General features: G+C 54.0%; 1 protein-coding gene across 4 annotated transcripts in view; it reads left to right on the forward strand.

Annotated features, from left to right (window-relative positions):
- AGAP3 (ArfGAP with GTPase domain, ankyrin repeat and PH domain 3) overlaps window positions 1–26,948 on the forward strand; it is a 258,069-nt gene that overhangs the window by 125,546 nt on the left and 105,575 nt on the right. For all 4 annotated transcript variants that reach the window (XM_048841958.2, XM_075126135.1, XM_075126133.1 and 1 more), the window contains exons 6-7: window positions 824–958; window positions 21,013–21,140. In XM_048841958.2, the coding sequence (XP_048697915.2) occupies window positions 824–958; window positions 21,013–21,140 (263 nt within the window). The remainder of the gene's footprint in view (window positions 1–823; window positions 959–21,012; window positions 21,141–26,948) is intronic.

A 26,948-nucleotide genomic window follows, 5' to 3' on the forward strand; every position in this document is an offset into this window, starting at 1 on the left:
AGTTGCCAGGAAACAGGGTGTCGGCCATTCTCTGTGTCCAGACTCCTGCACACACCTGCCCTCTAGGGCTCTGCAATGATCATACACCCTTACCCCACCCCCTAGATACTTAAGAACTGCCTAGGGGAAACTGAGGCACCCCCACACTATTCAGAGGAAACATTAAGAACAGTCCCACTTCGTCACACACACACATTAGCCAGCACACATGCCGGGCAGGAGGATGGAGGCGGGAGGGGTGGAGGACTTCGGCATGGACAAGCCTTTGATGTGTGCCTTTGACCGTGGAGAGAAGGGCAGGGGCGGGTGGGGAGTGGGATTGCCAGGGGCCGGGGGGGTTGTTCCAGGCATGGGAGTGGCAGTGGGGTGTGTAGCAGAGCCCAGTGCTTGCTCTTGCTGGCTTAGCCCACCCTCCTCAAGTTCCCCATGAAGGAGGGGAGTACAGAAATTCCTAGGGTTAGGCGACAAGGAATTAAAGCTAGAGGAGAATCGTCAGTGGTGTCTGCAGGGTGGGGAACACAGCAGGACGGTACCTTCCGGACCCAAGGCCTCGGGCCCCCGGAGGGGGTTGTGGAACCAGGGGATCTGGAGGCAGGCGTGGTGGGGAGGACGAGGGCTGCCAGGTTTCCAGTGACGTGCTGTGGAACCCGGCTATCTCAGCCCGGGACAGAAGGGGCCTGGGCTTTGGAGCTGGTTATCCCAGCCCTGCTTGGGGCTGGAGGGACCCTGGGAATGTGCTGGGACCCTGGTATTTTGGGGGGCTCCAGGGTGGGATGGGGGCATGGAAACCTGTTTTCTAATTCTTCCTCTCTTTGGTTTCCAGACGCGATCAGTGCCACGAATCCCCGTGTCATCGATGACTCTCGGGCCCGCAAACTCTCCAACGATCTGAAGCGTTGCACGTACTACGAGACCTGCTCCACCTATGGCCTGAACGTCGAGAGAGTCTTCCAGGATGGTAACTGCAGCCCTGGGGCGGAGCCACGCAGCGCCCGTCCCTGCCCCCTCGCTCTCCGGCCGATATGGGGCTCTGGCACCTGCAGCCCCAGATACCTGTGACTGGCTCGCTGGAGTGCTTGTCTCTCCCAGAGGGCCTGTGTTAGGCAAAGGGAGTGCGAGGCTGGAGAAATGGGTGACTGCAAATGTCCTGGGAGGCAGGGAGGAAGTCCAGTCGAATCCTTTGTATCTAGACATGCTGTGGGGCGGGGAGCAGCCAAACTGCTGGCCGGAGAAGCTGCCCCGAGTAAGGGAACAGAGCACGGAAACAGCTGGGGTAGAAAGCTGCTGCTGTTGCTTGCACGGAGCAGGGGGTCCAGGGGCTTGCAGCCGGAGCCTGCCTTGGGAGAGACGCTGCAAAGGCTGCTCTCCCTTCCCACCCCGTCTCTCCAGGGTGAGCTTGGCCGCGAGCCCAGCGGGACAGCCTGCACAGGGCTGTGTGGCCGGATGGATTGGAGCTGCGTGCAGGGGAATGGGAGGAGGAGAACTGTGCCCCCAAAGGAAGAGGCTGCAGGCCTAGAGGGTGGCATGGAAGGAGGTTTGGAAAGGACAGTGCACTGCTGACATGGGAGAGGCTTGTTGGAGCAAGGGGCAGCTGAAGTGGAGCTGCAGGGAACACAATGGTGCAACGCAATCCTCTGCAGCCGAGCTTGATTTCTTTCTTGCTTGGTCCTAGAAGAGGGAAGCGTGGTCTAATGGGCAGGGCCCCGGCTGACTCTGCCACTGACTGTGGGTGAGTCCTTCCCCTTTTGTAAGATAGGTAATGGTCTTGCTCCCCCTCTGCAAAGCCTCCGGGGCTCCAGGGAAAGGGCTATCCAAGAGCTGAGGGTTAGGGGATTCACCTTCTCGGCGACAGGACCCATTGAAGTAAGAGAAGGAAGTGTAGCAGTGGTAACCCTGATATTGAATCGTGCGCCTTTGGGAGGCTGGCAGGGAATACTTGGCCTTGACAGGCCATGTGTGCCGGGAGGGGAGGAGCCAGATTTTCTTTGCTTTAGATGGTAATCAAGTGTTCAGTGCTTTAGGACTCCTGGGGGGTGCTGACACCCCCACCCCCCCCTGGGAAACACTGCTCCTGGCCGTACTGCTTCACTGCCATTAGGCTAAATGACTTCCTACCGAGGGGTTGTCCAGGTACGTGGGATGGACTGACCTAGAGAGACCACGATGTGGCCAAGAGGGGGTGGCAGAAGTGATGGCTCTAAAATGGCTGGGATCCAGAGCCAGCTGTCAAGGGAAGGTCTGGACAGTTACGTTGTAGTGGAGACCTGGATGAAACCTGGATAAAGGGTCCTCTGACGACACAGGCCAGTGGGCCTGGGCAAGGTGTGTTCTGGGAGATTATGGGAACTGGCGAACTGAATTTACCAGACACTGCCAATTCGTGCACTTGGGACTCACCAGTGTGCACCCCAGCTTCAGCTCCGGGTGAAGTGTCCATGCCAGCTGGCACCTGCCTGCATGTCTCACCCTCTCTCTAGAACAGTGGGAGAGACTAGGTGTGAGCCCCTGGAGCGTGAGCAGGGGAGATCTGGCCATACAAACTAAGTTGTTTCTGGACAGGATCCAGAGGGAAGCAGGTTCCTGGGAAGTGTCTGGTACCTGGTGTCACTAAATCGGACTTGGAAATTCATTGAAATCAGCTGGGGGATGGCCCTCTGTCTTGGGCCGGGGCTGGCCGCAGGGCAGTTCAGCAGATACGGATCCGCAACAAAGGGGTGAGTTGAAGAAGGTGTCCAGTGTGGGACACAGGGCTGCCAGCCCAGCACAGACACTGACTGCCTTTGAGCAAGTTGCTTCACCTCTCAGCCTGTGAAGTGGGGCCCATGACCCTAAGCTCCCTCCTGGGGCTGTGAGGACTTGGGGGCAGTGTTGGCAAAGTGCTGGGGCCGGGTTTTCAGTCGTGATCTGGAAGGACGCTGCGAGGTGTTGGTCAGCCGGGAGGAGCAGCAAACTCAGTGAAGCCCGGGAAGTGATCCAGAGGGGGTGAGATGCCTTGGAAGGAAATAGCAGAATGGAGCGTGGAGAGTGCTGGGTTGTAGCGAGGGTTGGGGCTCCTGGTGCTTCAGTCCTGATGCAGGCTAACCGTGCTGAGCGCGGCTGTCTGTGACTCCATGCCTACGGCGCCCACGGGTGCCTGGGCATCACCTGCATGAGGGCTCCCAGCCGTGGAGCTGAGCTGGTGACCGCAGCGCTAGGACAGCTGAGCCAGAACGTGCAGTAATGCCCCGGGGCACATGGCTGTGGGCAGGGAGTGAGTGGGACAGACAGCAGAGGAGCAGGCCTGGTGAAGCATTACCGACACTAGAGAGGTGACACTAACCACTGTGTGCTCGCACTAGCATACCCGGAGCACACTTGTCTACACGTTGCACAGCGAGATCACACTCCCTTGGAGTTAGATTTGCTTCCCCTTCCACCAGTGCAGGGCCGGGATGGAAGGGGATCACGGGTCTCATAGCCCGGGGTGCAAACTGTCCTCCCACTACCATCCCATGGTGCACTGGCCAGGCCTGCCTAGCTCCGTTGGTAGCCAATGTCTGCTAGGGATAAACAAGTTCAGATCAGCAGGCCCAGATAACAGGCACCCAGCAGTCCCACCAGAGCTGGCTGAGGAGATCTCTGGCCCACAGTTGATAGTTTTTAACAAATCTTAGAATGCTGGGGACGTTCCAGGAGACTGGAGGAGTATCACTGTTGTGCCAATATTCAGAAAGGCAAGAGGGATGATATGGGCCCATTAGCCTGGCACCCGTCCTGGAGAAAGTGAGAGAGGATTCGTTGGATAAATCGAAGGAATATCATTAATGCCAGTCGAGATGGGTTTATGGAAAACAGGTCTCCTCAAACACACCTGGTGTCATTCTAGGATGAGATTCCAAGATTGCTTGAGAAAGGTGATTGTGTAAGTACGAGACTTGGCATCTGCAAGGCGGCTGACGTAAAGCTTTGTCTCCACTGACAAGCTGCCCTGGTGCAGCTCCGCCCCGTCACGCTTAATGAAGATGCTCCTCCGCCGACGGGTGAGGGGTTGGCGTAGGTGTCCCACCTCCCCGAGAGGCGGCAGCTAGGTGGGCAGGAGAAGCGCTCCCATCGAGATCCTGATAAGCGCCTTGTGATGTAGCTCTACCGACATAAGCAGGTAGCGCAGAGCAGGGCTTAGGGCTTGTCCCTGCGGAGGCTGTAGTGTAGACGTAGCCTAGGCTGGCATAACCGATGTCGCTGGGGTGTGACTAAGCCGCCCCCTGAGCGACGTGAGTTACACCACCAGAAGTGCCGGTGTGCACGGTGCTGTCAGCAAGAGAGCTTCTCCCGCCAGCACGGCTCCGGCTGCTCGCGGAGCTCTCCCGTCGGCATCGCGTGTTTTCGCCAGATGCGCCGAAGGGTGTACGTGCAGACAGGCCTTCAGTGCGCAGCACGCTGGGTGTAAATCTAGAGAAGCCTCGCCTGCTGCCCAGCGCCCTCTCCGTCCCCGAGGGCTGACGCGGCAGTAGGTCAGAGCGCACGCCAGCCCCAGCACTGAACGGCAGCAGGGCCTGCTTGGCCGGTTAGCGTGCGCCAGGCTAGTCTGCTGTAGGCTGACACTCCAGCCTGCCGCACGCCGCGTCTCCATGTGGAGCAGCCCCTCGTGCCTCTTGTATGGGTTTAGATGGACTATGTGGGCCGAACATACGAATGGCCACACTGGGTCAGACCAAAGGTCCATCTAGCCCAGTCTCCTGTCTTCCGACAGTGGCCAGTGCCAGGTGCCCCAGAGGAGTGAACAGAACAGGGAATCATCCAGTGATCCATTCCCAGTTTCTGGCAAACCGAGGCTTGGGACACAGTGTAAGGTGTAAGCATGACCCAGTCGCTGTCCAATATTAAACAGCTTTAAACGAGGTTTGAGGTTTGGTATCCAGAGACCGCAGCCTGCTTAGCACCATGGCAAACACTCCATTAAAAACTCCTGTTAACCTTGTATTAAAGCCACAGAAAAGAAGGAATAATAGTTACAGCACCCAAAATGTTAAGTATTAACTCAGGCTCTCATTTTAACAACATTCCTTGTCCCTTTCCCTTTAGCTGGGGGGAGATTTTAGAGGGAATCCTTGTTTGACCGTCGCTGGGATGGTATCACAGAAGGTAATGACGGAACACAGACGTAGTTAGATAGATGAGCTGGAGCAGTGGTTGTTGCTAAAGTCTGATCCCATTTCCTAGAAGACAAAACAAGGCAAACACCCACGAAAGGGGAGAGAAAAGAAAACAGAGAGAAAATGCAGCTTCTGAGTTAGCTGTCGACTTTCACTTGCACCCTCCTCCTGCTGGAGAAACGGGCCAGTGCGTGGTCTGATCAGCCACTCCGAGGCCTTGCAAACTTGTACCAGGAACAGGCTGTCAGGCCATTGCTTTTAGCTGCCTCTTTCAGGTCTCAGGCTGTGGCCGTGTTGCAAAATACCCCATTTTGGCTGGCCAAGCCAGACTCCTGTGAGACAGAAGGAAAAAGGAGAGGGCTTTGAAAAAGAAGGAGTGAGGTTGGGAAGGGGAAGGACATGTGGGGGATGGGGGGGAAAGAGCCCAAGTCTCACATCACAGGTGGCATTTGGGAATAGCTGGCGCTGGGGTCATCCGGCTCCTTCTCTGTGGCCCAGTCTGGCCAGCACATCTCTCAGGATTAGGATGAAGATGGTCTGGGGTCCCAGCAGAGGGTGGGGGAGGCAGTCGTGAGGATGAAGCATGCTCCAGTCGCCAATTTCCCCCCCAAAGTCTCTTTCATTAAGGGCCTGAAAAGGAGGTGGTGGGTGGAATAGCCCGTCCTCTCATTGTTTTGTCCATCAGCTGGGCCTAATTGCTGACATGCCAATTTTGGTTCACTGATTTTTGGTCTCACGCAGTCTTGTTTACCAGACATGTTTTTAACATAGTCCTTGAGTTATATCAGCAGGCTTTTTGTATGGACTAATTCAGTTTTTCTGTCTCCCTTTTGTACCTTTTCCCACCAAAAGTTTTAGCTTATTGTGACATTTTGTGAACTTTCAGTCACTTCTTACAGTTGAATTTACAATGAGGATTAATTTGTAGGCCCAATCATTACAGCCCACCATGCGACATTCTGATTAAAATATCAGCACTATCCAGTATCAGTGAAGTGCACATCAGATGGATCAAGAGCTGGCTGACATCTAAAATGTAGTTATCAATAGAGAGTCACCATTGAATGGTGGGGTCCACAGGGATTGGTACTTGGCCCAACGCTAGTCAACATTTTCATCAGCGACCTGGAAGTCCATATAAAATTACTGCTGATAAAATGTGTGGACGACTTGAAGATTGGGGTCTGAGGAGATCAGACTAGATGATGATGTGGTCTCTTCTAGACTTAGTTTATGAGTTTCCAGTGTGACGCTAGGCAAGAGCCTGTATATTTGCCTGTATAAACGGGAATAGGAGTAGGGAAGCGATGTTACCTCTGTACGGTGTTGGTGAACACTGCAACCAGTTCTGGTGTCCCCATTTTTAAAAGGATGTTGAAAAGCTGGAGAGGGTTCAGAAAAGAGAGATAAATGATTCACGGGCTGGAGAAAATGCCTGGCAGTGAGAGGCCCCAGGAGCTCAATTTGTGTAGCTTCTCACAAAGACGACTGAGAGGTGACTTGATTACAGTGTAGAAGTGCCTGGGCACTAGAGGGCTCTATACTCTAGCAGAGACAGGCAGAACACTGGCTGGAAGCTGAAACCTGACACATTCAAACTAGAAATGCGTTGCACATTTTTAACAGTGCGATTAACCACGGCAACAGACTCCCCAGGGAAGCGGTGAGTTCTCCATTTCTGGATGTCTCTAGATCCAGACTAGGGGCCTTTCTGGAAGATGCTTTATCTAAGCGCCAGTGGCTGGGTTCGATGCAGGGGTCCCTGGGGAAACAGAATGACCCGTCAGACACAGGAGGTCAGATGATCTGATGGTCCTTTCTAAGATTAAACTTTATGAGTCTGGGACCCGTCTGGTCTGCTTCCCTCACTCTGCTGCGCAGGGATCAGGTTTTCTGCGGTCTCCTCCGTGGAACTCAGGTTTTGTCACCACTTTGCGAGCACCAACATCCGGAACGACGGTGACTCCCTTCTGCTCCGGTGCTGACGTGTCTCGGAGGCCTTCCTTCGAGCGTGCGGCTAGTGTAGCCGATGTGCAGGCAATGGGGAGTCAGGCTGTGCTGAATTTGCTCTGCTCTGCTCTGGGCTCTGGAGAGCTGTGGAGACGGGAAGGGTTGTCCGTTCTGGTGTGTTAGGGTCAGGGTAGCAGGGGTGAAGCAGCGGGACCCCTCAGCTCTCTGGAGCTCTGGAATGAATTCTCAGGGTTCATTTTCTGTCAGCCTGAGGTGCAGCGGGACAGCACAAAGCCTCCCTGCGTTGCTGCGGCCACAGACCGCAGGATCCTGAGGAGAGAGTGCTGGGTCTATGAAATGGGGAGCACAGGGACAAGGGGTGCGGTTGAGATATTGCTGGGGTGACAGGATCTGTTTAGTGAGTCTCAGGATCCGGACACAGTAGCAGAAACAGTGACCAAGCCAGTTTGGCAGGAGGAGGAGGAGCCCGCTAGAGCAGGTAAGCAGCGTGTGCTCCCGGCTCGGGGAGAGCTGCCTTTAGTGTTGGATAAAGGAGCAGTTACGGTCTTATCTGAGTGCATAGCAGTGTGTCTCTCTCCATGTCCTGCTAGTCCCTGCTCCCCACCCATCACTGCTCAGCCCCTCCCTACCTGACCCCATTCAGTGCTCCGTTATCTCTCCGCTATTCTAAGAACATAAGTACATAAGACCACCTGATCAGGATGGTGATAGTGACTGTGAAATGCTCAGGTTGATTAGAGAGGCCATTAACATAGGAAACTCAATAATATTGAGGGATTTCAGCTATCACCATATTGACTGGGTCCATGTCACCTCAGGACGGGATGCAGAGATAAAGTTTCTTGACACCTCAAATGTTTGCCTCTTGGAGCAGCTGGTCCTGGAACCCACCAGAGGAGAGGCAATTCTTGATTTAGTCCTAAGTACAGCACAGGATCAGGTCCAAGAGGTGAATAGAGCTGGACTGCTTGGTAATAGTGACCCTAATCTAATTCAATTTAACATCCCTGTGGCGGGGAAAACACCCCAGCAGCCCACCACGGCAGCATTTAATTTCAGAAGGGGGAACTACACAGAAATGAGGAGGTTAGTGAAACAGAAATTAAAAGGTACGGTGCCAAAAGTGAACTCTCTGCAAGCTGTGTGGAAACTTTTTAAAGACACCATCATAGGGGCTCAGCCTCGGTGTGTATCCCAAATTAAAAAACACAGTAAGAGAACCAAAAAGCACCACTGTGGCTAAACAACAAAGTCAAAGAAGCAGTGAGAGGCAAAAAGGCATCCTTTAAAAAGTGGAAGTTAAATCCCAGTGAGGAAAATAGAAAGGAGCATAAACACTGGCAAATGAAGTGTCAAAATACAATTAGTCAGGCCAAAAAAGAATTTGAAGAACTGTTAGACAAAGACTTAAAAAAAATTTTGCTATTACTTTTTAAGTAGATCAGAAGCGGGAAGCCTGTTAAACAACCAATGGGGCCACTGGACGATGGAGATGCTAAAGGAGCACTCAAGGACGATAAGGCCATTGCAGAGAAACCAAATGAATTCTTTGCCTTGGTCTTCATGGCTGAGGATGTGAGGGAGATTGCCACACCTGAGCCATTCTTTTTAGGTAACAAATCTGAGGAACTGACCCAGACTGAGGTGTCATTAGAGGAGGTTTTGGAATAAATTGATAAACTAAACAGTAATAAGCCACCAGGACCAGATGATATTCACCCAAGAGTTTTGAAGGAACTCAAGTGTGAAATTGTTTAAGCTGTAGAAGAGAAGAGTGAGGGGGGATTTGATAGCAGCCTTCAACTACCTGAAGGGGGGTTCCAAAGAGGATGGAGCTCAGCTGTTCTCAGTGGTGGCAGATGACAGAACAAGGAGTAATGGTCTCAAGTTGCAGTGGGGGAGGTTTAGGTTGGATATTAGGAAACACTATTTCACTAGGAGGGTGTGAAGCACTGGAATGGGTTACCTAGGGAGGTGGTGGAATCTCCTTCCTGAGAAGTTTTTAAGGTCAGGCTTGACAAAGCGCTGGCTGGGATGATTTGATTGGGGATTGGTCCTGCTTTGAGCAGGGGCTTGGACTAGATGACCTCCTGTGGTCCCTTCCAACCCAGATCTTCTATGAGTCTAATGCACATGATCCTCTTAGCTGCTGGCACTCAGCATGCACCTGTTGGTGTCTTGGTAGTGAAGTGTCTCCAGCAAAGCTTTGTACCCTTAGAGTGGGCGGGTGCAGGTGCTTCTCAGTGTCAGGATCTTCCCTGGCTCGGAGTAAATCAGTGCCATGACCAAGGCCACCAGCGCTGGGGGCTCTCTGCTCCAGCAGACTCTTGTTTTGAGAGCGCTTCTGCACCGTGGTGAGCTGACCTCTACACAAGGGCCCTTTTGTGCTGGACTTCTTGGCGCTGCTCTGGCAGAGGCGAGTTGTTAGCCTGCGTCCAGGGAGCATGTGGAAAGATTCCTGCAAGGTGTACTGAGAGCAGCTGCAGCTTTGTCCGTCTCGCCAGTCCCAAGGGCTTGGATTCTTCCTTCTGCCTGTGGCCAGCGCCGGAGCGTACGATCAGGCTCCAGTATGTGCACCATTGAGTCCGACACCACCAGGGACAGGGAGTCTTCATCCTTCCGGTGTTGGAGAGGTTCCTCAGAAATGTGTGAGGCCGAGCTGATGCATCAGCTGCCACCATGTATCACCTTCAGCATCAAGGCTGCAAATCTGGCGTGTTGCTTGAAAACCACTGAGATTTCTGACTTCTGCTTCCCTGCCTGCCTGCTGGGGCATGGCAGCTTGCGGTGGAATCCCATCCAGTTGCTAGATCTCGTTCAGCTTGGATGCGTGAATCAGTTTCACCCCATTGCGCTGCAGGGATCCCTCCTGAGGAGCTGCTCAGAGCAGAGGTGAGCTCCTCAGACAGGTTTTCTCATCCAGCATGAGAAACGGCCTCTTCTCATTGTGGCCCTCTAGAGACTGACTGCATTGGCCAAACGGACCGTCTCTACGCAAAAGAATAAATGGATACAAATCAGACATCAAGAATTGTAACATTCAAAAACCAGTAGGAGAGCACTTCAATCTCCCTGGACACTCAATAACAGACTTAAAAGTGGCAATTCTTCAACAAAAAAACTTCAAAAACAGACTTCAACGAGAAACTGCAGAACTAGAATTAATTTGCAAACTGGACACCATCAAATTCGGCCTGAATAAAGACTGGGAGTGGTTGGATCACTACAAAAAGTAATTTTCCCTCTGCTGATACTCACACCTTCTTGTCGGTGGTTGGGAATGAGCAACGTCCACCCTGATTGCATTGGCCTCGTTAACACTACAAGGGTAATTTTCCCTCTGTTGATATTCGCCCCTTCTTGTCAACTGTTGAGAATAGGCCACTTCCACCTTAAATGAATTGGCCTCGTTAGCACTGATCTCCCACTTGGTAAGGCAGCTCCCATCTTTTCATGTGCTGTAATATATATACTGCTCACTGTATTTTTCACTCCGTGCATCTGATGAAGTGGGTTATATCCCGCGAAAGCTTATGCCCAAATAGATTGGTTAGTCTCTGAGGTGCCACAACGAGGTGCCTCGTTGTTTTTGCTGATACAGACTACCACGGCTACCACTCTGAAACCTAGCTTCCTTGGGAAGTTCCAGGTGTTGCCCTGTCCCCTCAAAACTGGCTTGGAGCTCTCAGCGTAAGGATGCCTGCGTCAGTGTGGCTGTCGGAATGACACCTCTCTCTGTGGAGGGACAGCTTCCGTTCTCAGTGCAAGGGGCTGCATCAAGGGGAGTCACCAGATGTCTGGGAGGGCTCATGTCCGTCTCGGGTGTCAAGATGTTCCCATTGCTAGACAATTGGCTAGTTTGTCCCCGTTCTCCCCAGGCATTCGAGGGATCATTCAAGGTGTTCCAGGCCCTCCGTTTCTGGATTCGAGAGAAGTCCACTCTCGTGTCTGCCCAAAGAATCTCCTTTGTGGGGCCATCGAGGGCTCAGGCCAGGCCAAGGCAATTCTTCCAGGGATGTTTGCCAGTTACCCTTCTCCTGAGAGAGGATCCTCGGAGATCAGTGTGAGTCTGCCGGGGACTAAGGGACACCTGGTTTCTTCACACATACGTTGGTGTAGTCGCAAATGAAGCTGCGACAGCCCTGGCTGGCAGCAGGATTCACGCTCAGTGCAGATGACGAGGCATTGCTCCCTTGGCCACCTCTTGGTGGAAGCTCCTAGATGCTGGGCTGAAGGGAGTGCAGCTGAGTTCTCTGAGCCCCTCCATTGGGATCATCACCGAGGCTGTGGCTGGTTCCCCAGAGCGGACAGCTCGTGGCAGTGAGATGTTTGGGTAGCAGTGTCTGGAACTGGGTGCTGGGGGAGAGGCTGTAAAGTCGTCTGTGCAGCTGCTCAGGGGATGTGATATTGTGTTGCCCAGTCACAGTAGAACACTTCCTATTCTGTCACCAAACAAGTGCATATTGCAGAACAGTCAGGAGGGAATGGCTCTGTGGGACTGGTGCTTGGCCCGTCATCCAGCCGGCAAAGAGAGTGCTAGAGATTGCCGTGGGCACTGGGAGGAAGGCTGGGTCTGGTGGTTGGAGCACTAATCTGAGCTGTGGGAGACCTGGGTTCAGTTCCTGCTCCACAGCAAACATCCTTTGTGATCCTGGACATATCACATCGGGCTTGTCTTCATGGGACGTTACTGTGCAAAAAGCCAGAGTGTGAATCTACAGCGCCTGAGCTTTCTGCACAGTGACGTCCCATGTAGACAAGCCCATGGTCTCTCTCTCTCTCTGCCTCAGTTTCCAACTGCAAAATGGGGTAATAGTCCTGCCCCCCTCACGGGGGCACTGTGATGATAAATACACTAAAGATTGTGAGGAGCCCAGATGCAGTATCTATGACAGGGACAGTAGTCCTGCTTGAAACAGGCCCTGGTGGATCTGCTGTTAAAGAAGTGGAGGACCCCACTCCAGCAAACATCAGCGTGAAGTGCCCTACAGTCTGCTCCAGAGACTCCATCCCATGGCCATGCTGGACTGGAACATTTCTCCACTGGCGATCAAACGGACACATGACAGGCCAGAGCTCGAGTCATGCTGGTTGCTCCAGCCTGGGCTAGGCAATGTGGCTGTATGGCCCTCCCAAATCTCTTATGGGAGCCTTCATTTTTCCTACTGGTACCCTGAGCCCTGCTGTCTCAAGGAGATGGTCTGACCCTGCCTCCTGCTCGGGAATCGCACCGCCTCGTGGCCTGAATCTCAGAGCAGTATTTCAGACCTGCTGAGCCCAGTGGGAGTGCAGAAGGCATGCAGAAAACCCTCTGTCCTGGGGAGTGAAAAGGTTCTCTGTGGGCAGCAGATTAATGTTTGCCTGTTCTCTGCCTGTCTAATCTGTTTGGGACTGTTGGCTGGACCTGAAGTCTCTGGGCCGTTCCTTGTCTTTTCCCCATGAAACCCCCAGTGGAGAGTCCTGCTGATTTTAGTCACGCTGCTGTTGCAGGATTCCTGAAGCCCTGGCGAATATCTCCAGAGAGCCTGCTACACCGTGGGACCTTTGCCTGGAGCCCTTGGGCGTGTGCTCTCTCTCCTTCCTGCCTTTGAAGACCCTGGGCCATATCCTGAGGATCTGGCCGGATGGTTTCATCACCATTCTGTTAGCAAGCGGAGTCAGGCTAGGTCTGTGCTATGAGCGAGGGGTGCAATCCCCAGCTCGCAAAGACGCGCTCGAGAGCTAGCTCCCATTGAGCTAGAGCGTCGAGACGTGTAACGTTGCTGAGGCAGACCCAAGCGATGTTAGGGGCTTGTTCCTTCACCCGCTCACTTCCCTGGTCCTTCTCCCATGAGCAGAGAGCAGCAATCCCCGAAGTCCGAAGGTGCAAACAATCCGATGTTTATTGGGGTGAACTTCCAGCAAGCATGATTCCAGTTTCCTTCCTTAGTGTCCCCCTTCCCAGCTCTGACACCACAGAGCCTTACACCTGTGTCCCTGTTCCCATTCCCCCCTTTAGCAAAACATGATTCTAATTTCCTCCCCCTCAGCAAAACATGATTCCAATTTCCCCACCCCCATTCCCCATTCCCATTCCCCACCTTTCTTCCTGATTGACTGCAGACTATATAGTAAAACTTGAGTTCCGCTTAGCTATACCTTAACCAGCCATTTTACTGAAATTTAACTAACCAATCCTAACATATTGTAACATGATTATTTAACCAATTAGATCCCACCACCTTAATTAGTGTACACCCAGCAAAATTAATCACACAGCAGACAGAAACAATCCCAGAACCAGACAGAGATTATACAGACAAACAATGGGGAAATGGGGACTACAGTGACAGAACAACACAGAAATGAGGATTTCACACCCCAACTATCGATAAGTGAGTTCTTGCCAGACAGAATGCTATCAGACTAAGTTTCCTTTTACATCTTCTAGGCACTTCCCTTTCTCTGGAGGCGATAGACGTTATCAGGACAGGATTGTATCCTAACAGACCAATGGCACCTTATTTCAATGTGACTAGTTTGGGATGTGAGGAGGTGACCGGGGTCGCTTCCCAGCTATGGCTGCCTCTGCTGCTTAGCCAAAGGCCTTAGCCTAAGCACAGGGCCTCAGACTGTCACAGTAAGAGAAGGCCCTTACACCGGCCGACAGTGATTTTGATTCTTTCTATTATACCTCTAGAACTAGCCAAGTGATAAGAATACACCTAAATTCTTAGCATATAGGCCTTTGCAGACAGGCCTGAATATCTATATCCTAACAAGGAGCAACAAGGGCTGGTTGCCCCGAGTACGTACCCGGGGGCTCAGGTGGGTTTGTACTGCAGCTCCGCTCCTGGTTTTAGCATGTAGCGTGTATGTGACTTTGATTCATGCCCTGGCTCGTAACACAGACATCCGCTAAGGGAGGGTTAGGGTTTAATAATGGATCCTCCCTTTGCTGTATTCTACAGGGGCTAATGTGTCCTGAGTCCTCATCCCAAACGTATGCCAGAGGCGCTGTCTGAAATCCACCTGCATCAGACCTCTCTAATCTCCCTGTTCTCATAGAATCATAGAATATCAGGGTTGGAAGGGACCTCAGAAGGTAATCTAGTCCAACCCCCTGCTCAAAGCAGGTCCAATCCCCAACTAAATCATCCCAGCCAGGGCTTTGTCAAGCCTGACCTTAAAAACTTCTAAGGAAGGAGATTCTACCAGCTCCCTAGGTAACGCATTTCAGTGTTTCACCACCCTCCTAGTGAAAAAGTTTTTCCTAATATCCAACCTAAACCTCCCCCACTGCAACTTGAGACCATTACTCCTTGTCCTGTCCTCTTCTACCACTGAGAATAGTCTAGAACCATCCTCTCTGGAACCACCTCTCAGGTAGTTGAAAGCAGCTATCAAATCCCCCCTCATTCTTCTCTTCTGCAGACTAAACAATCCCAGTTCCCTCAGCCTCTCCTCATAAGTCATGTGTTCCAGACCCCTAGTCATTTTCGTTGCCTTTCGCTGGACTCTCTCCAATTTTTCCACATCCTTCTTGTAGTGTGGGGCCCAAAACTGGACACAGTACTCCAGATGAGGCCTCACCAATGTCGAATAGAGGGGAACGATCACATCCCTCGATCTGCTGGCTATGCCCCTACTTATACATCCCAAAATGCCATTGGCTTTCTTGGCAACAAGGGCACACTGTTGACTCATATCCAGCGTCTCATCCACTGTCACCTCTAGGTCCTTTTCCGCAGAACTGCTGCCTAGCCATTCAGTCCCTAGTCTATAGCGGTGCATGGTATTCTTCCGTCCTAAGTGCAGGACCTTGCACTTATCCTTGTTGAACCTCATCAGATTTCTTTTCTTTTGGCCCAATCCTCCAATTTGTCTAGGTCCCTCTTTATCCTATCCCTACCTACCACTCCTCCTAGTTTAGTATCATCCGCAAATTTGCTGAGAGTGCAATCCACACCATCCTCCAGATCATTTATGAAGATATTGAACAAAACCGGCCCGAGGACCGACCCTTGGGGCACTCCACTTGATACCGGCTGCCATTTAGACATGGAGCCATTGATCACTACCCGTTGAGCCCGACAATCTAGCCAACTTTCTACCCACCTTATAGTGCATTCATCCAGCCCATACTTCTTTAACTTGCTGACAAGAATACTGTGGGAGACCGTGTCAAAAGCTTTGCTAAAATCAAGAAACAATACATCCACTGCTTTCCCTTCATCCACAGAACCAGTAATCTCATCACAGAAGGCGATTAGATTAGTCAGGCTTGACCTTCTCTTGGTGAACCCATGCTGACTGTTCCTGATCACTTTCCTCTCGTGTAAGTGCTTCAGGATTGAGGATTCTCAGCCGAGGACTTTGCCCCGGAGAAGTTAGACTCCGTGTTGTAGATGTCAGCAGGGCTGGGGCTTTTTGTCTGGCCAGAACTCCGCCATTTAGGAAACTTCCTAAACTTGTTGCAGCCTCTGGGGATGAAAGCACAAGGGGTGCGTCTCCACTCATTACCTGGCTAGTGGTGTTAGACTGCAGTGCCTTGTCTAGGGTGTCAGGGCTTGAGGGCTCACCCTGCCAGGGAGGAGAAAGGGCAGCAGTGGCCTACCTCTGCCAGGTTTCCATGCTAGAACTATAGGGCGTGTGTACAGTGCAGTTGGGGCGGGCTCACACTACCTGCTGCAAACAGTATGGACGTTGCAGGACTGGTGGAGATTTGGGTGCTCATGGGTCTGGGCTTGGGTGGCTGGCCCAAGCCTCCACCTGGCTGGGCTGGGAGCCTGGCTCCCACCTGGAGCGAGAGGTCCCCTTATCTGCGGGGCTGCTCCCGGAGTTCTGTGCAGATGCTGACGCAGCACCACTCTCAGCTGGGCGTTGAGCTGAAGTCACTTTGGGAACCACTTCTGCATCCTTCCCCCGCTGGGGTCTGTGCAGCCAGCTCGGACCCCACTCCCCAGCTGGGACGATGCAGAGGCTCTGGTGGGGGTATTCGTGGGCTGGCTCTCCTTCCACTTGCAGGCGTCTGGGCTGTAACAGAAGGAACTGAGGCCCCCGGGCTCCTTGGGTCCAGTGCATGGATGGCCCCAGTAGGCTCTGCTCTCCAGCAGCTTCCCCAGGCTCAGCGGCACTCCACGAGTGTGAACGTGCAAAGGCAATGCTCTAGGAACCCTGGCTGCTGAGGTAAGCCCCTAGTTCTTTAGCCCTTCTGTCCCCCAGCCCTTAGGAGTGGGGCCTGGGTAGCGTTTATAAAGCCGCTGCTCTCGCTGGCGGGCACATCGGGGAGCAGTGTGTTTCCCTGCACCCGCAGAAACACGCCCGGCGTTGGCTTTCTGAGATGCTCCGGATGAAGAATTCCAGTGGCCGTGCTTTCCACTCGCTGCCGAAAGCTGTTCCGAAGCGTGCTCTTTCCCTGCAATCCGTAACCTCTGTGAGCCGCAGCCCCCATGTGCGTCCACACCTGCCCCCTCCATTGCTCCTGCCCCTCCCCCGCCTCACCGCAGAATTTGTGAAGTGCAGCTGTAGCTTGCCAGGGAGGCGCTGGGCTTGGCATTCCTTGGTAGTCCAAGGGTGGAGGAGCCATTGTTATGGCGATTAACCCTGTCACTTATTGTTCCTTGTAGTGACCAGTGCAACCCCCCGCACCTCCCAGAGCAGGCGGAGGGTCAGGCCTGCGGGATCTCAGTGCCAGGGCGTACACACACCAGGGTCCAGGAGAGAATCTGATCGTCAGAGGGATTCGGAGTCGACACTCCATCTTGAGCCGGAGAGAGCCAGGACAAGAGCTGATGCCAGAGTAGGCGAATGAGCTCTGGGCGCCATGGTTCCAGAGAGAGGATGCAAGACACAGCAGCTGGTTTCTGCACCACCTGCCCAGTGCAACCTGGTTATTCAGGGCAGCTCCTTCACCTGCCAGGCATCCTTCCTTCATGAGATGGTGGCAAAGAAAACAAGACTCCCCAAGACACATCAGGTGTTGCCCTTGGTTCAGGGCTGCGTGTTCCCTGCGTTGCAGCTCGCAGCTGTCCTGCATGCACATGCTCGTTTAATGAAGGAATTTCTGCCGAAGGTCTCCGGATAGGTGGCACATCAGTCGGACTGTGCTCCCTCATCACAACCCAAACCAACCAGGAGGGAAATGGACATCCGACCAAAGTGCAAACTCACCCCCCGAAGTCCCTCACGGTGCCTGTAGCTGCAGTCGCTAATAATTCCTGCCCCATCAGCGCACGCGGGGTTCTCTGCTCCAGGGGAAAATCCCTCACAAAGCAAACAAAAGCAGTGGAATAATTAATACAGATGCGGAAGCCCCCCACCAGCAGAGCAAGAATCATAGAATCATAGAATATCAGGGTTGGAAGGGACCCCTGAAGGTCATCTAGTCCAACCCCCTGCTCGAAGCAGGACCAATTCCCAGTTAAATCATCCCAGCCAGGGCTTTGTCAAGCCTGACCTTAAAAACCTCTAAGGAAGGAGATTCTACCACCTCCCTAGGTAACGCATTCCAGTGTTTCACCACCCTCTTAGTGAAAAAGTTTTTCCTAATATCCAATCTAAACCTCCCCCACTGCAACTTGAGACCATTGCTCCTCGTTCTGTCATCTGCTACCATTGAGAACAATCTAGAGCCATCCTCTTTGGAACCCCCTTTCAGGTAGTTGAAAGCAGCTATCAAATCCCCCCTCATTCTTCTCTTCTGCAGGCTAAACAATCCCAGCTCCCTCAGCCTCTCCTCATAACTCATGTGTTCCAGACCCCTAATCATTTTTGTTGCCCTTCGCTGGACTCTCTCCAATTTATCCACATCCTTCTTGTAGTGTGGGGCCCAAAACTGGACACAGTACTCCAGATGAGGCCTCACCAATGTCGAATAGAGGGGAACGATCACGTCCCTCGATCCGCTCGCTATGCCCCTACTTATACATCCCAAAATGCCATTGGCCTTCTTGGCAACAAGGGCACACTGCTGACTCATATCCAGCTTCTCGTCCACTGTCACCCCTAGGTCCTTTTCCGCAGAACTGCTGCCTAGCCATTCGGTCCCTAGTCTGTAGTTGTGCATTGGGTTCTTCCGTCCTAAGTGCAGGACCCTGCACTTATCCTTATTGAACCTCATCAGATTTCTTTTGGCCCAATCCTCCAATTTGTCTAGGTCCTTCTGTATCCTATCCCTGCCCTCCAGCGTATCTACCACTCCTCCCAGTTTAGTATCATCTGCAAATTTGCTGAGAGTGCAATCCACACCATCCTCCAGATCATTTATGAAGATATTGAACAAAACCGGCCCCAGGACCGACCCTTGATACCGGCTGCCAACTAGACATGGAGCCATTGATCACTACCCGTTGAGCCCGACGATCTAGCCAGCTTTCTACCCACCTTATAGTGCATTCATCCAGCCCATACTTCCTTAACTTGCTGACAAGAATACTGTGGGAGACCGTGTCAAAAGCTTTGCTAAAGTCAAGAAACAATACATCCACAAGAAACGACAGGGAGGAGCAGTGCCGGCATTAGCTCAAGGAGCCATCCCCCCTCGCCCGCCCCCCGGGAACCTGTGTTCACGGAGCACTTCTGATGCAGGCTGCGCTCAGCGGCAGCTTGTCTGTCCAGCTGTGAATAGTGACTGTCCGTCTTGCTGCTGCCTCGTGCCATGGTGCGGCTCCGCCCCAGAGCTGTCACTGTGGGCCATCAGGGACTGCCACGGCCTCTCGGTCTCTCCCAGTCAAAAGCCGGCCCACTCTGCCCTTACTCAGCATTGAGCAGAATCGCCACCGCTCTGCGTAGCTTGGGAGTGGACTTGGGAGCCCGGGCACAAGCGCGTGTGCCTGGTGCCCCAGTGGGTCAGTGTTGGCTGGGCTCAGTGTTGTGTGGCGCGAGGTGTCCTCCTCTGCTGGCTCTTGAGGGCCTGCAGGGACCTGCCACCAAGGCCGGCGTGGGGGCTCCTGGGCTTGCTGGGGGTGGGGTGGGGAAGCAGACTTGGGCTCCAGCTGTTTCTGTCCCTCGGTACTCTCCGGTTCATTGGCCCCCTTCACTGCATGCCCGTGCAGCATTCTGTGTATTGCATGGAAACAGACATGACAACGCACCCACGGTGGAGTCCTGGCCGCAAGCCAGGGCCCAGTTGTCCAGGAACATTGGGTGGGCCCTGGGCAGGGCGATGGCCGCTCTCACCCACGCGGCCTGAGGCTGCATTGTTGAGACCTGTTCCCCACAGCGGGATGAAAAAGTTCTGCACCCTCTGCTGCCCGCCGGACAACAGCTCTGTCCAACCAGTCTGCGGCCACCCTCCACCCGGTGAGCGCTGGCCTCCAGGGCTGGGTGCCCCGCTGCTCCTGAGTGGGGGGTTACATGGCCGTGGCAGCACGGCGAGGGGCTGCTGGGTCCATCTTGCCCCCCTTCCTCTTGTGCCGGCAGATAGGCTGGGGTGAGGGGGCTGTGGTGCGTGCGGTATTGTGACTACACGTAGCTCTGTGTCTCCACATCACCCGACCCAGCCAGCATGGCCAGTGGCCTGGCCCAGCACTGCACGGCGCACAAAGCATGGGTGTGAGCCTGCTTGCTGAGGCTCATGCCAGAGACGAGGGCGGTGCTGTTGGTTTATGGGGGGGACAGCCGGAAGAGATGGCAGAGGTAACATGGGCCACTCCGATTGAGGGCGTTTTGGCTGGGCTCCCAGCTCCGGCTGAGAAGGCAGGTCAGCCTGTCCCATCTGCGTGCAGCCATGGTGTTGGGGCGCAGGGACCCATGGGGCTACCTGGGGGTTAGACTCCTCCCAGTTCAACGCTGTATGTGGTGCGGCATCTTAAGGCTCTCTGGGACCAGCGCAGAGTTCAGCAGGAGGCTTGTGACAGGGCACACTGGGCCAGCAGCATGTGGCACTGACCGGGCTGGCTTTACCCCGTGAAGCTCTTAGTGGCTTTGCACTGCCTGCCTGAGGGACGCCTCTCCCGTTGCTGTACTGTGGCCGTTGTGATCAGTGTAGGAGAGCTTCTGGCAGGGCGTTCTCTGCATGGCCCTGCACCGGGGCGCCTGCTCCCATGTGCGTCCGCCTTCAAGGCGTTCTGCCGAGTTGTCCCCGGGGCGGGCCGGGCTCCAGCAGGAGTCTGTGAAGGCCTGGGCTCTGGGTTCTGAGCCGGTGCTTACCGAGTGGGTCACCGGAGAGGGGTGTGTTTGTCTTTGTTTAAACATGGGCAGAGGAGTGTCTAGAGTGGAGGGCTCCCAGTCTGGAGGATGGAAGTGCCTAGTGCCCAGGTTGGAGGACAGGATGTGGAGGTTGGGAAGGGGGCAGCTGTGGCATTTGAGGCAGAGCACGGGTGCAGCTGGGATGAAGGCCACTGCTACCTGGTGTGTTCAGGGCATGCCCAGTTCAGTGGCTGGCTCTGTGAGCGGCTGCACCCCCTGCCGCTCCTGCGGGAGCCCCTCCGCGGCCCATGGTGCCTTGCAACTGCTTTCCAAAGCTCCAGCAGCCGAGGGTTCAGCCTGGACCTGTTCTGAGACCAGGGCTTGGATACGGAGCCAGTGCCCAGAGACTAATGGGTGTGTCCCAAGAAATGATGAGAATTTGACCTTTTTTCCTGCAGTTCACCTGGGCTCCTAGAAGATCTTTCAGAATCCCCCTGAAGCCACTGCTTTATGGGCAGTGCCAGGAGCTGTGGGACACGTACCCAGGGGGCAGGGCGAACTGCAGTGGTGCGCCGCCCCCCTGGGGCAGCCACTAGCGGCTCCGTGCTCTGCAGCCTGAGGCAGCCGCAGGTTGGATGTGCTTCCGGAGTCCCTGGTGCCACAGCGAGGGGCAGTTTGAAGCCCCAGGTACTGGCTGCAGGCAGAGGCAGGAGCCGGCACGGGGTCGCTCTGAACTGCTCTGGAGGTGCAGTGGGTGGGGAAAGCCGTCTGATTCTAGCCCCTCTCTTCTCTCTTTCAGTGGCTCAGAAGGTGGTGGCCCTGCGGAAGAAACAGCAGCTCTCCATAGGGCCCTGCAAGTCCCTGCCCAATTCACCTAGCCATTCGTCTGTCTCTGCGGCCTCTATTCCTTCTGTGCACATCAACCAGGTGAGAAACGGGACCCCACCCCTAGCAGCCCCCGCTGACTGAAAGGTAAAGGCTGGGTCTGCCTAGCCCCCGTCTCTGAACACAAGCCCTAGAGTAGCCAGTGCAGCTGGTGGGGGGCTGCTGGCCTAAAGCCCAGAACAGCTCCCTGCCTGCCTGCCCGGGGGTCAGGGGCCTGCAGGGCAAGCAGCGTGGAGCCCCTGACGAGAGGGAAGATACCAAACACCAGCCAAGTGACACTCGGCTCTGGGAAGGGTGATTCCAAGCCCTGAAGATCCTGGAATCCAAAGTGAGGGTGGTACAATCTTTCGATTCAGCGTGGGAGCCTGGAGGCACCAATAACAGAGTCCCAGGAGGCAGGGAAGCTATAGACTGCAAAGGCGGCAGGGCAGCTAGAGCTTAGCCAGTCTGGCTATGTGACCAGGTTCCAGGGCCCCCGAGGCAAACTGTCCCCTTTCTGGGCCGGGACATGCAGCCAAGGGTGGCCTGCAGAAGGAACAAACTCTGGCACGTAAGGTGTGTGCGGAAAGGGGGAGCCCAAGAGGGAATTTAAAGAGCAAATATCAGAAGACATGGAAACAAATAAAATATTGTCAGAGTGTTTGAGAAGCAGGAAGGCTGTGAGAAAATGGGTGGGTTCCTGGGAGCCCTAGGGGGAAGGGCACAGGTAAGGAGGAGGAGGACATTGCCCGAGCCATTAGTCTTCAATCCAGAGAGGATGCTGGGAGATGGCTGCCCTGGCCCCGGAGGTAAAGATGAGGCGCTGTCCGAGACGGAGGTGTACGAGAGGAGGTGCTGGACACGCTGCTCAGTAGGGAGCAGCAAGTCTCCAGAACAGGATGTTTGTGTGCCCAAGAGTACATGTCTTTTATTCGAGTCAGCTCCCACAGCAGAGACCTGGAAGGTGCAAACACTGTCCCTGAGTCTCAGGCCTGGGAGCCTGACTCCTGGAGCACTTAAAGTGGTTAAAACAAGGATTAAACACAGAACTGAACATGCTGAAGTGCTGAGGAGATAACGGACAAAGCTGCTAGAATGAGCTGCTAGCATCTTTCAATGGGTGAGTTTCTATTCAAGTTCATGGTCTTGGTCCCTACCTTAAAGTTACAGAGTTTGACAGCCAGAAGGTGCCACCAGATCATCTGCCTGACCTCCTGTCTAGCCCAGCACCTGCCCCTCAGCGCAACAACCCAACTGAGACACTCGGGAGGCGACTGATTTGCCACAGGCAGAGACTGGGGAGGCTGAGGTGCCCAATGCTCGAGCAATGAGAGAGACCCAGATAATCCCAGCGAGTGATCTGCGCCCACACAGAGGGAGGCGAGGAGGTCACAGCCAATCTGACCTGGGGGAAGAGTCCTTCCTGGCCACACATCTAGCAGTTCATTAGACCCTGGGCATTGGAGCGAGAACCAGCCAGCCCAGCACTGAGAGCGCGCCTCTTCCTGCAGCCCTGGCCCTCCCTGCCCACTGATCTCCGCACACCCTCAAGGGATCTGAAGCCAGTCCGTGTTCCCTGGGTCTCTCGCTCCCAGCTACTGAGAGGAGCCATTCCGTGACTGGGGCTCCTGTGGCGGGGGGTCTCGTCCAGCTCTGCCCATTCCACACCCAGGACAACGGGCAGCTTGGGAGCCTCATTCTTCTGCTCCTGCCAGAGCCTTGGCCCCCACGGCCCACCTCGGGCAGCGGCTTGGCCTTGTTCTGCCAGCAGGCTGCACACACCTGGCACTCATGGGTTCTCTAGGTAGCCACTGGGGTTACCCGCTAGTTCCAGTCTCTTCCACCCACCTTCAGGGACGCTTTTCATGAACCATTGCTGAGAAGAGGGGGCCTTTGTGCTCCGTCAGGGGCAATCAAGGAGGGGTCTTGCCTTTTGGAGGCCAGGGTTTCTCCTCCCATTGTTCCCCCACGCCTTTCCTTTTGGGCATGTGCACTTGATCCTGGACTTACCATGTCCCAGCAAATTCACCCAGCACTTCAGGGGTGGATGGTAACCCTGAGCTCCGTCAAGCCCAGCCTAGATCCTTGGGATACGTTCCCAGCTCTCGACATGCCGGGCACTTACATACCCGGGGCCATGCATCTGGCTTACAGGGGTATCTCTGAGTCCCAGTGCAGGTCACTGCCATTCATAGAATCATAGAATATCAGGGTTGGGAGGGACCTCAGGAGGTCATCTAGTCCAACCCCCTGCTCAAAGCAGGACCAACCCCAACTAAATCATCCCAGCCAGGGCTTTGTCAAGCCTGACCTTAAAAACTTCTAAGGAAGGAGAGTCCACCACCTCCCTAGGTAACCCATTCCAGTGCTTCATCACTCTCCTAGTGAAAAAGTTTTTCCTAACATCCAACCTAACCCTCCCCCACTGCAACTTGAGACCATTACTCCTTGTCCTGTCATCAGCTACCCTGAGAACAGTCTAGAGCCATCCTCTTTGGAACCCCCTCTCAGGTAGTTGAAAGCAGCTATCAAATCCCCCCTCATTCTTCTCTTCCATAGACTAAACAATCCCAGTTCCCTCAGCCTCTCCTCATAACTCATGAGTCCCAGTCCCCTCATCATTTTTGTTGCCCTCCGCTGGACTCTTTCCAATTTTTCCACACCCTTCTTGTAATGTGGGGCCCAAAACTGGACGCAGTTCTCCAGATGAGGCCTCACCAATGTCAAATAGAGCGGGACGATCACGTCCCTCGATCTGCTGGCAATGCCCCTACTTATACAGCCCAAAATGCCATTGGCCTTCTTGGCAACAAGGGCACACTGTTGACTCATATCCGGCTTCTCGTCCACTGTAACCCCAAGGTCCTTTTTCCTGAACAGCTTATATCCATCCATGACAGTACTCCAGTCATGTGAGTTATCCCACCAAGTCTCTGTTATTCCAATCACATCCTAATTCCTTGACTGTGGCAGAACTTCCAGTTCTCCCTGCTTGTTTCCCTGGCTTCTTGCATTTGTGTATAGGCACTTGAGATAACTCGCTGATTGTCCCGCTTTCTCAGTATGAGGCAGGAGCCCTCCCCTCTCGCGCTCTTCTGCTCTTGCTTCCCCCTGGTATCTCACTTCCCCACTTACCTAAGGGCTTTGGTCTCCTTCCCCCGGTGAACCTAGTGTCACGGAGTCCCCGGGGCGATGCTCTGGAACTGCTCCCTATGAAGCCAGTCAGATCTCTGGGGGAGCCTCCTCTCTGTGAGCAGCCTGTCTCCAGGCAAAAAGCTTACACGGCTTCCACCTTCCTGGGTCTGACCTCGGAGCATTCAGCATCCCCCGTCCCTCCATGCGCTTCCCACAGCAAGTCCACGCAGGTGGGGTCCTGGGGAAGCCAGAGGGTCCTGCCGCCAACTTCACAGTCAGTCTTAGCCAGCCAGTAAAACAGAGGTTTATTAGACGACAGGAACACTGTCCAAAACAGAGCTTGTAGGTACAGAGTACAGGATCCCTCAGCCGGGTCCATTTTGGGGGGCAGTGAGCCAGACAACCACGTCTGCACTTCACTCCTTCGTCCTCAGCCAGCCCCAAACTGAAACTCTCTCCAGCCCCTCCTCCTCTGGGCTTTGTCCCTTTTCTGGGCCAAGAGGTCACCTGATTCCTTTGTTCTCCACCCCTTTAGCTCTCTCCTTGCAGGGGGGAAGAGCCCAGGCCATCAGTCGCCAGGAGACAGAGTGTCAGCCATTTATGTACACTGGCCCTTTGCTCTGCAACAATTACACCCCCTTATCCCACCACCTAGAGACTTAAGAAATGCCTAGGGGAAACTGAGGCACCCCTACAGTATTCAGAGGAAACATTAAGAACAGTCCCACTTTGTCACACCTAGTTTAAAGCCCTCCTCACTAGGTTAGCCAGCCTGCTTGCGAAGATGCTCTTCCCTCTCTTCGTTAGGTGGAGCCCGTCTCTGCCTAGCACTCCTCCTTCTTGAAACACCATCCCATGGTCAAAGAATCCAAAGCCTTCTCTCCGACACCACCTGCGTAGCCATTCATTGGCTTCCATGATTCGACGGTCTCTACCTAGGCCTTTTCCTTCCACGGGGAGGATGGACGAGAAGACCACTTGCGCCTCAAACTCCTTTATCCTTCTTTCCAGAGCCACGTAGTCTGCAGTGATCCGCTCAAGGTCATTCTTGGCAGTATCATTGGTGCCCACGTGGAGAAGCAGGAAGGGGTAGCAATCCAAGGGCTTGATGAGTCTTGCAGTCTCTCCGTCACATCGTGAATCCTAGCTCCTGGTAAGCAGCAGACTTCTCGGTTTTCCCGGTCAGGGCGGCAGATAGATGACTCAGTCCCCCTGAGGAGAGAGTCCCGGACCACCACCACCCGCTTCCTTCTCTTGGGAATGGGGGTCATAGAACCCCCATCTTTAGGACAGTGCATCTCATTCCTTCCAGTCGGCGGAGTCTCCTTCTGCTCCCTTCCCTCAGACGTATCATCTGGTCCACTCTCCGCCTTAGGACCTGTGGAGAGAACATGAAAACAGTTGCTTACCTGTATTGGCGTTGCTGGTACATGGACATTCCCCTTTTTTCTTCTGGAGGTCACATGATGCCAAATTTCTTCACCGTCCTCCTGTCCCCGATGTGCAGCCTGCTCTGAATCTTCAGAACATTGTGCCCGTAGAAGCATATCCTGACGTCTGTCCAGGAAATCTTCAGTTTCTCTTATGCAACGCAGGGTCGATACCTGTTGCTCCAGACCTTGAACCTTCTCCTCCAATGTGGAGACCAGATAAAGTCTGCTTTGTGCAGATAAAGTCGCTTCTGTCCTGTGGAAGAAAGACAAACATGGCACATCCAGTGCAGGTCACAACAGCTGAACACCCCCCATCCATATTACTGTCCTTCTACGAGCTTCCTCAGATGTTGCAGTAACTTCTCAGAGAAGCCTGCAAGATGGAAGCCTCAGTAGGCTCTCCCCAGGCAAACTCCCTCTGTTAGCCTCTCCACTGTTCGCTGCTCAGCTGGTTCACAGCGGGCTGTCTCTTTATAACAGTCAGGGCCACTCAAGGTCCACCTGGAACAAAGCACTCCCAATTCACACTTTTCAAGCACACGGTCAAACTGACAAACTGTCCTCACAACAGACACTCAGATACTCACCAACGCAGCCCTTAGCGCACTCCTCTCGGACAGATTCCAGGCAAACTCCCTCTATTATCCTCTCCACTGTTTGCTGCTCATGGCCCCAGCAGGCTTTACCAAGCACCTGGCAGGAGGGACAGCTGTTCTCTGATGTTGGGGCACATGCTGGAGAGAATGCAGGAGGTTTTGGTAATATTTCTATAAACACTATGTGTGACTCAATGTACCCTCTCCCTTTATGTTGCTACCAACTGGGTGCGAAGGGGTTAACTTCCTCTCTGGGACCAGGAGACTAAGAGCTTGGTGTGGGAGGCACAGAGGAGGCACAAGGCACTGTTGAGGCCTGGCTACATCTGGGCCTCTGCGGAGATGCTGGAAACCTCCGTGACGGCAGATTAGTTTAAACTATTGGAAGCAAAGGAAGCTGAAGCGTGAACCCATCGAGCGGAGACAGAGAAACTGAGGCGGGAGCAGCTGGGTGTTAGGTGTGCAGCTGCAGACACCCAAACCTGCAGCTGGAGGGGGAAAGAGGGTGGCAGGGAGTCAGAACATCTGCTTCTGCCAGCGTGGGCTCTGCCTGAAACTTGGTTTCCCCGTGCTGACCTGAGGACTCGGAGTCCAGGTGACAAATAAACGCTGCCTTGTTGTGACTGGGCCATGCTGCAGACTGGGAGCGTCGCTCCCTGACAGAGGGACGTCTCTGCAGGAGTCTAGGGAGCTGCGCTGCGAGTCAG

The sequence above is a fragment of the Caretta caretta genome, chromosome 2 (genome assembly GCF_965140235.1).
Source record: "Caretta caretta isolate rCarCar2 chromosome 2, rCarCar1.hap1, whole genome shotgun sequence".
NCBI lineage: Eukaryota > Metazoa > Chordata > Testudines > Cheloniidae > Caretta > Caretta caretta.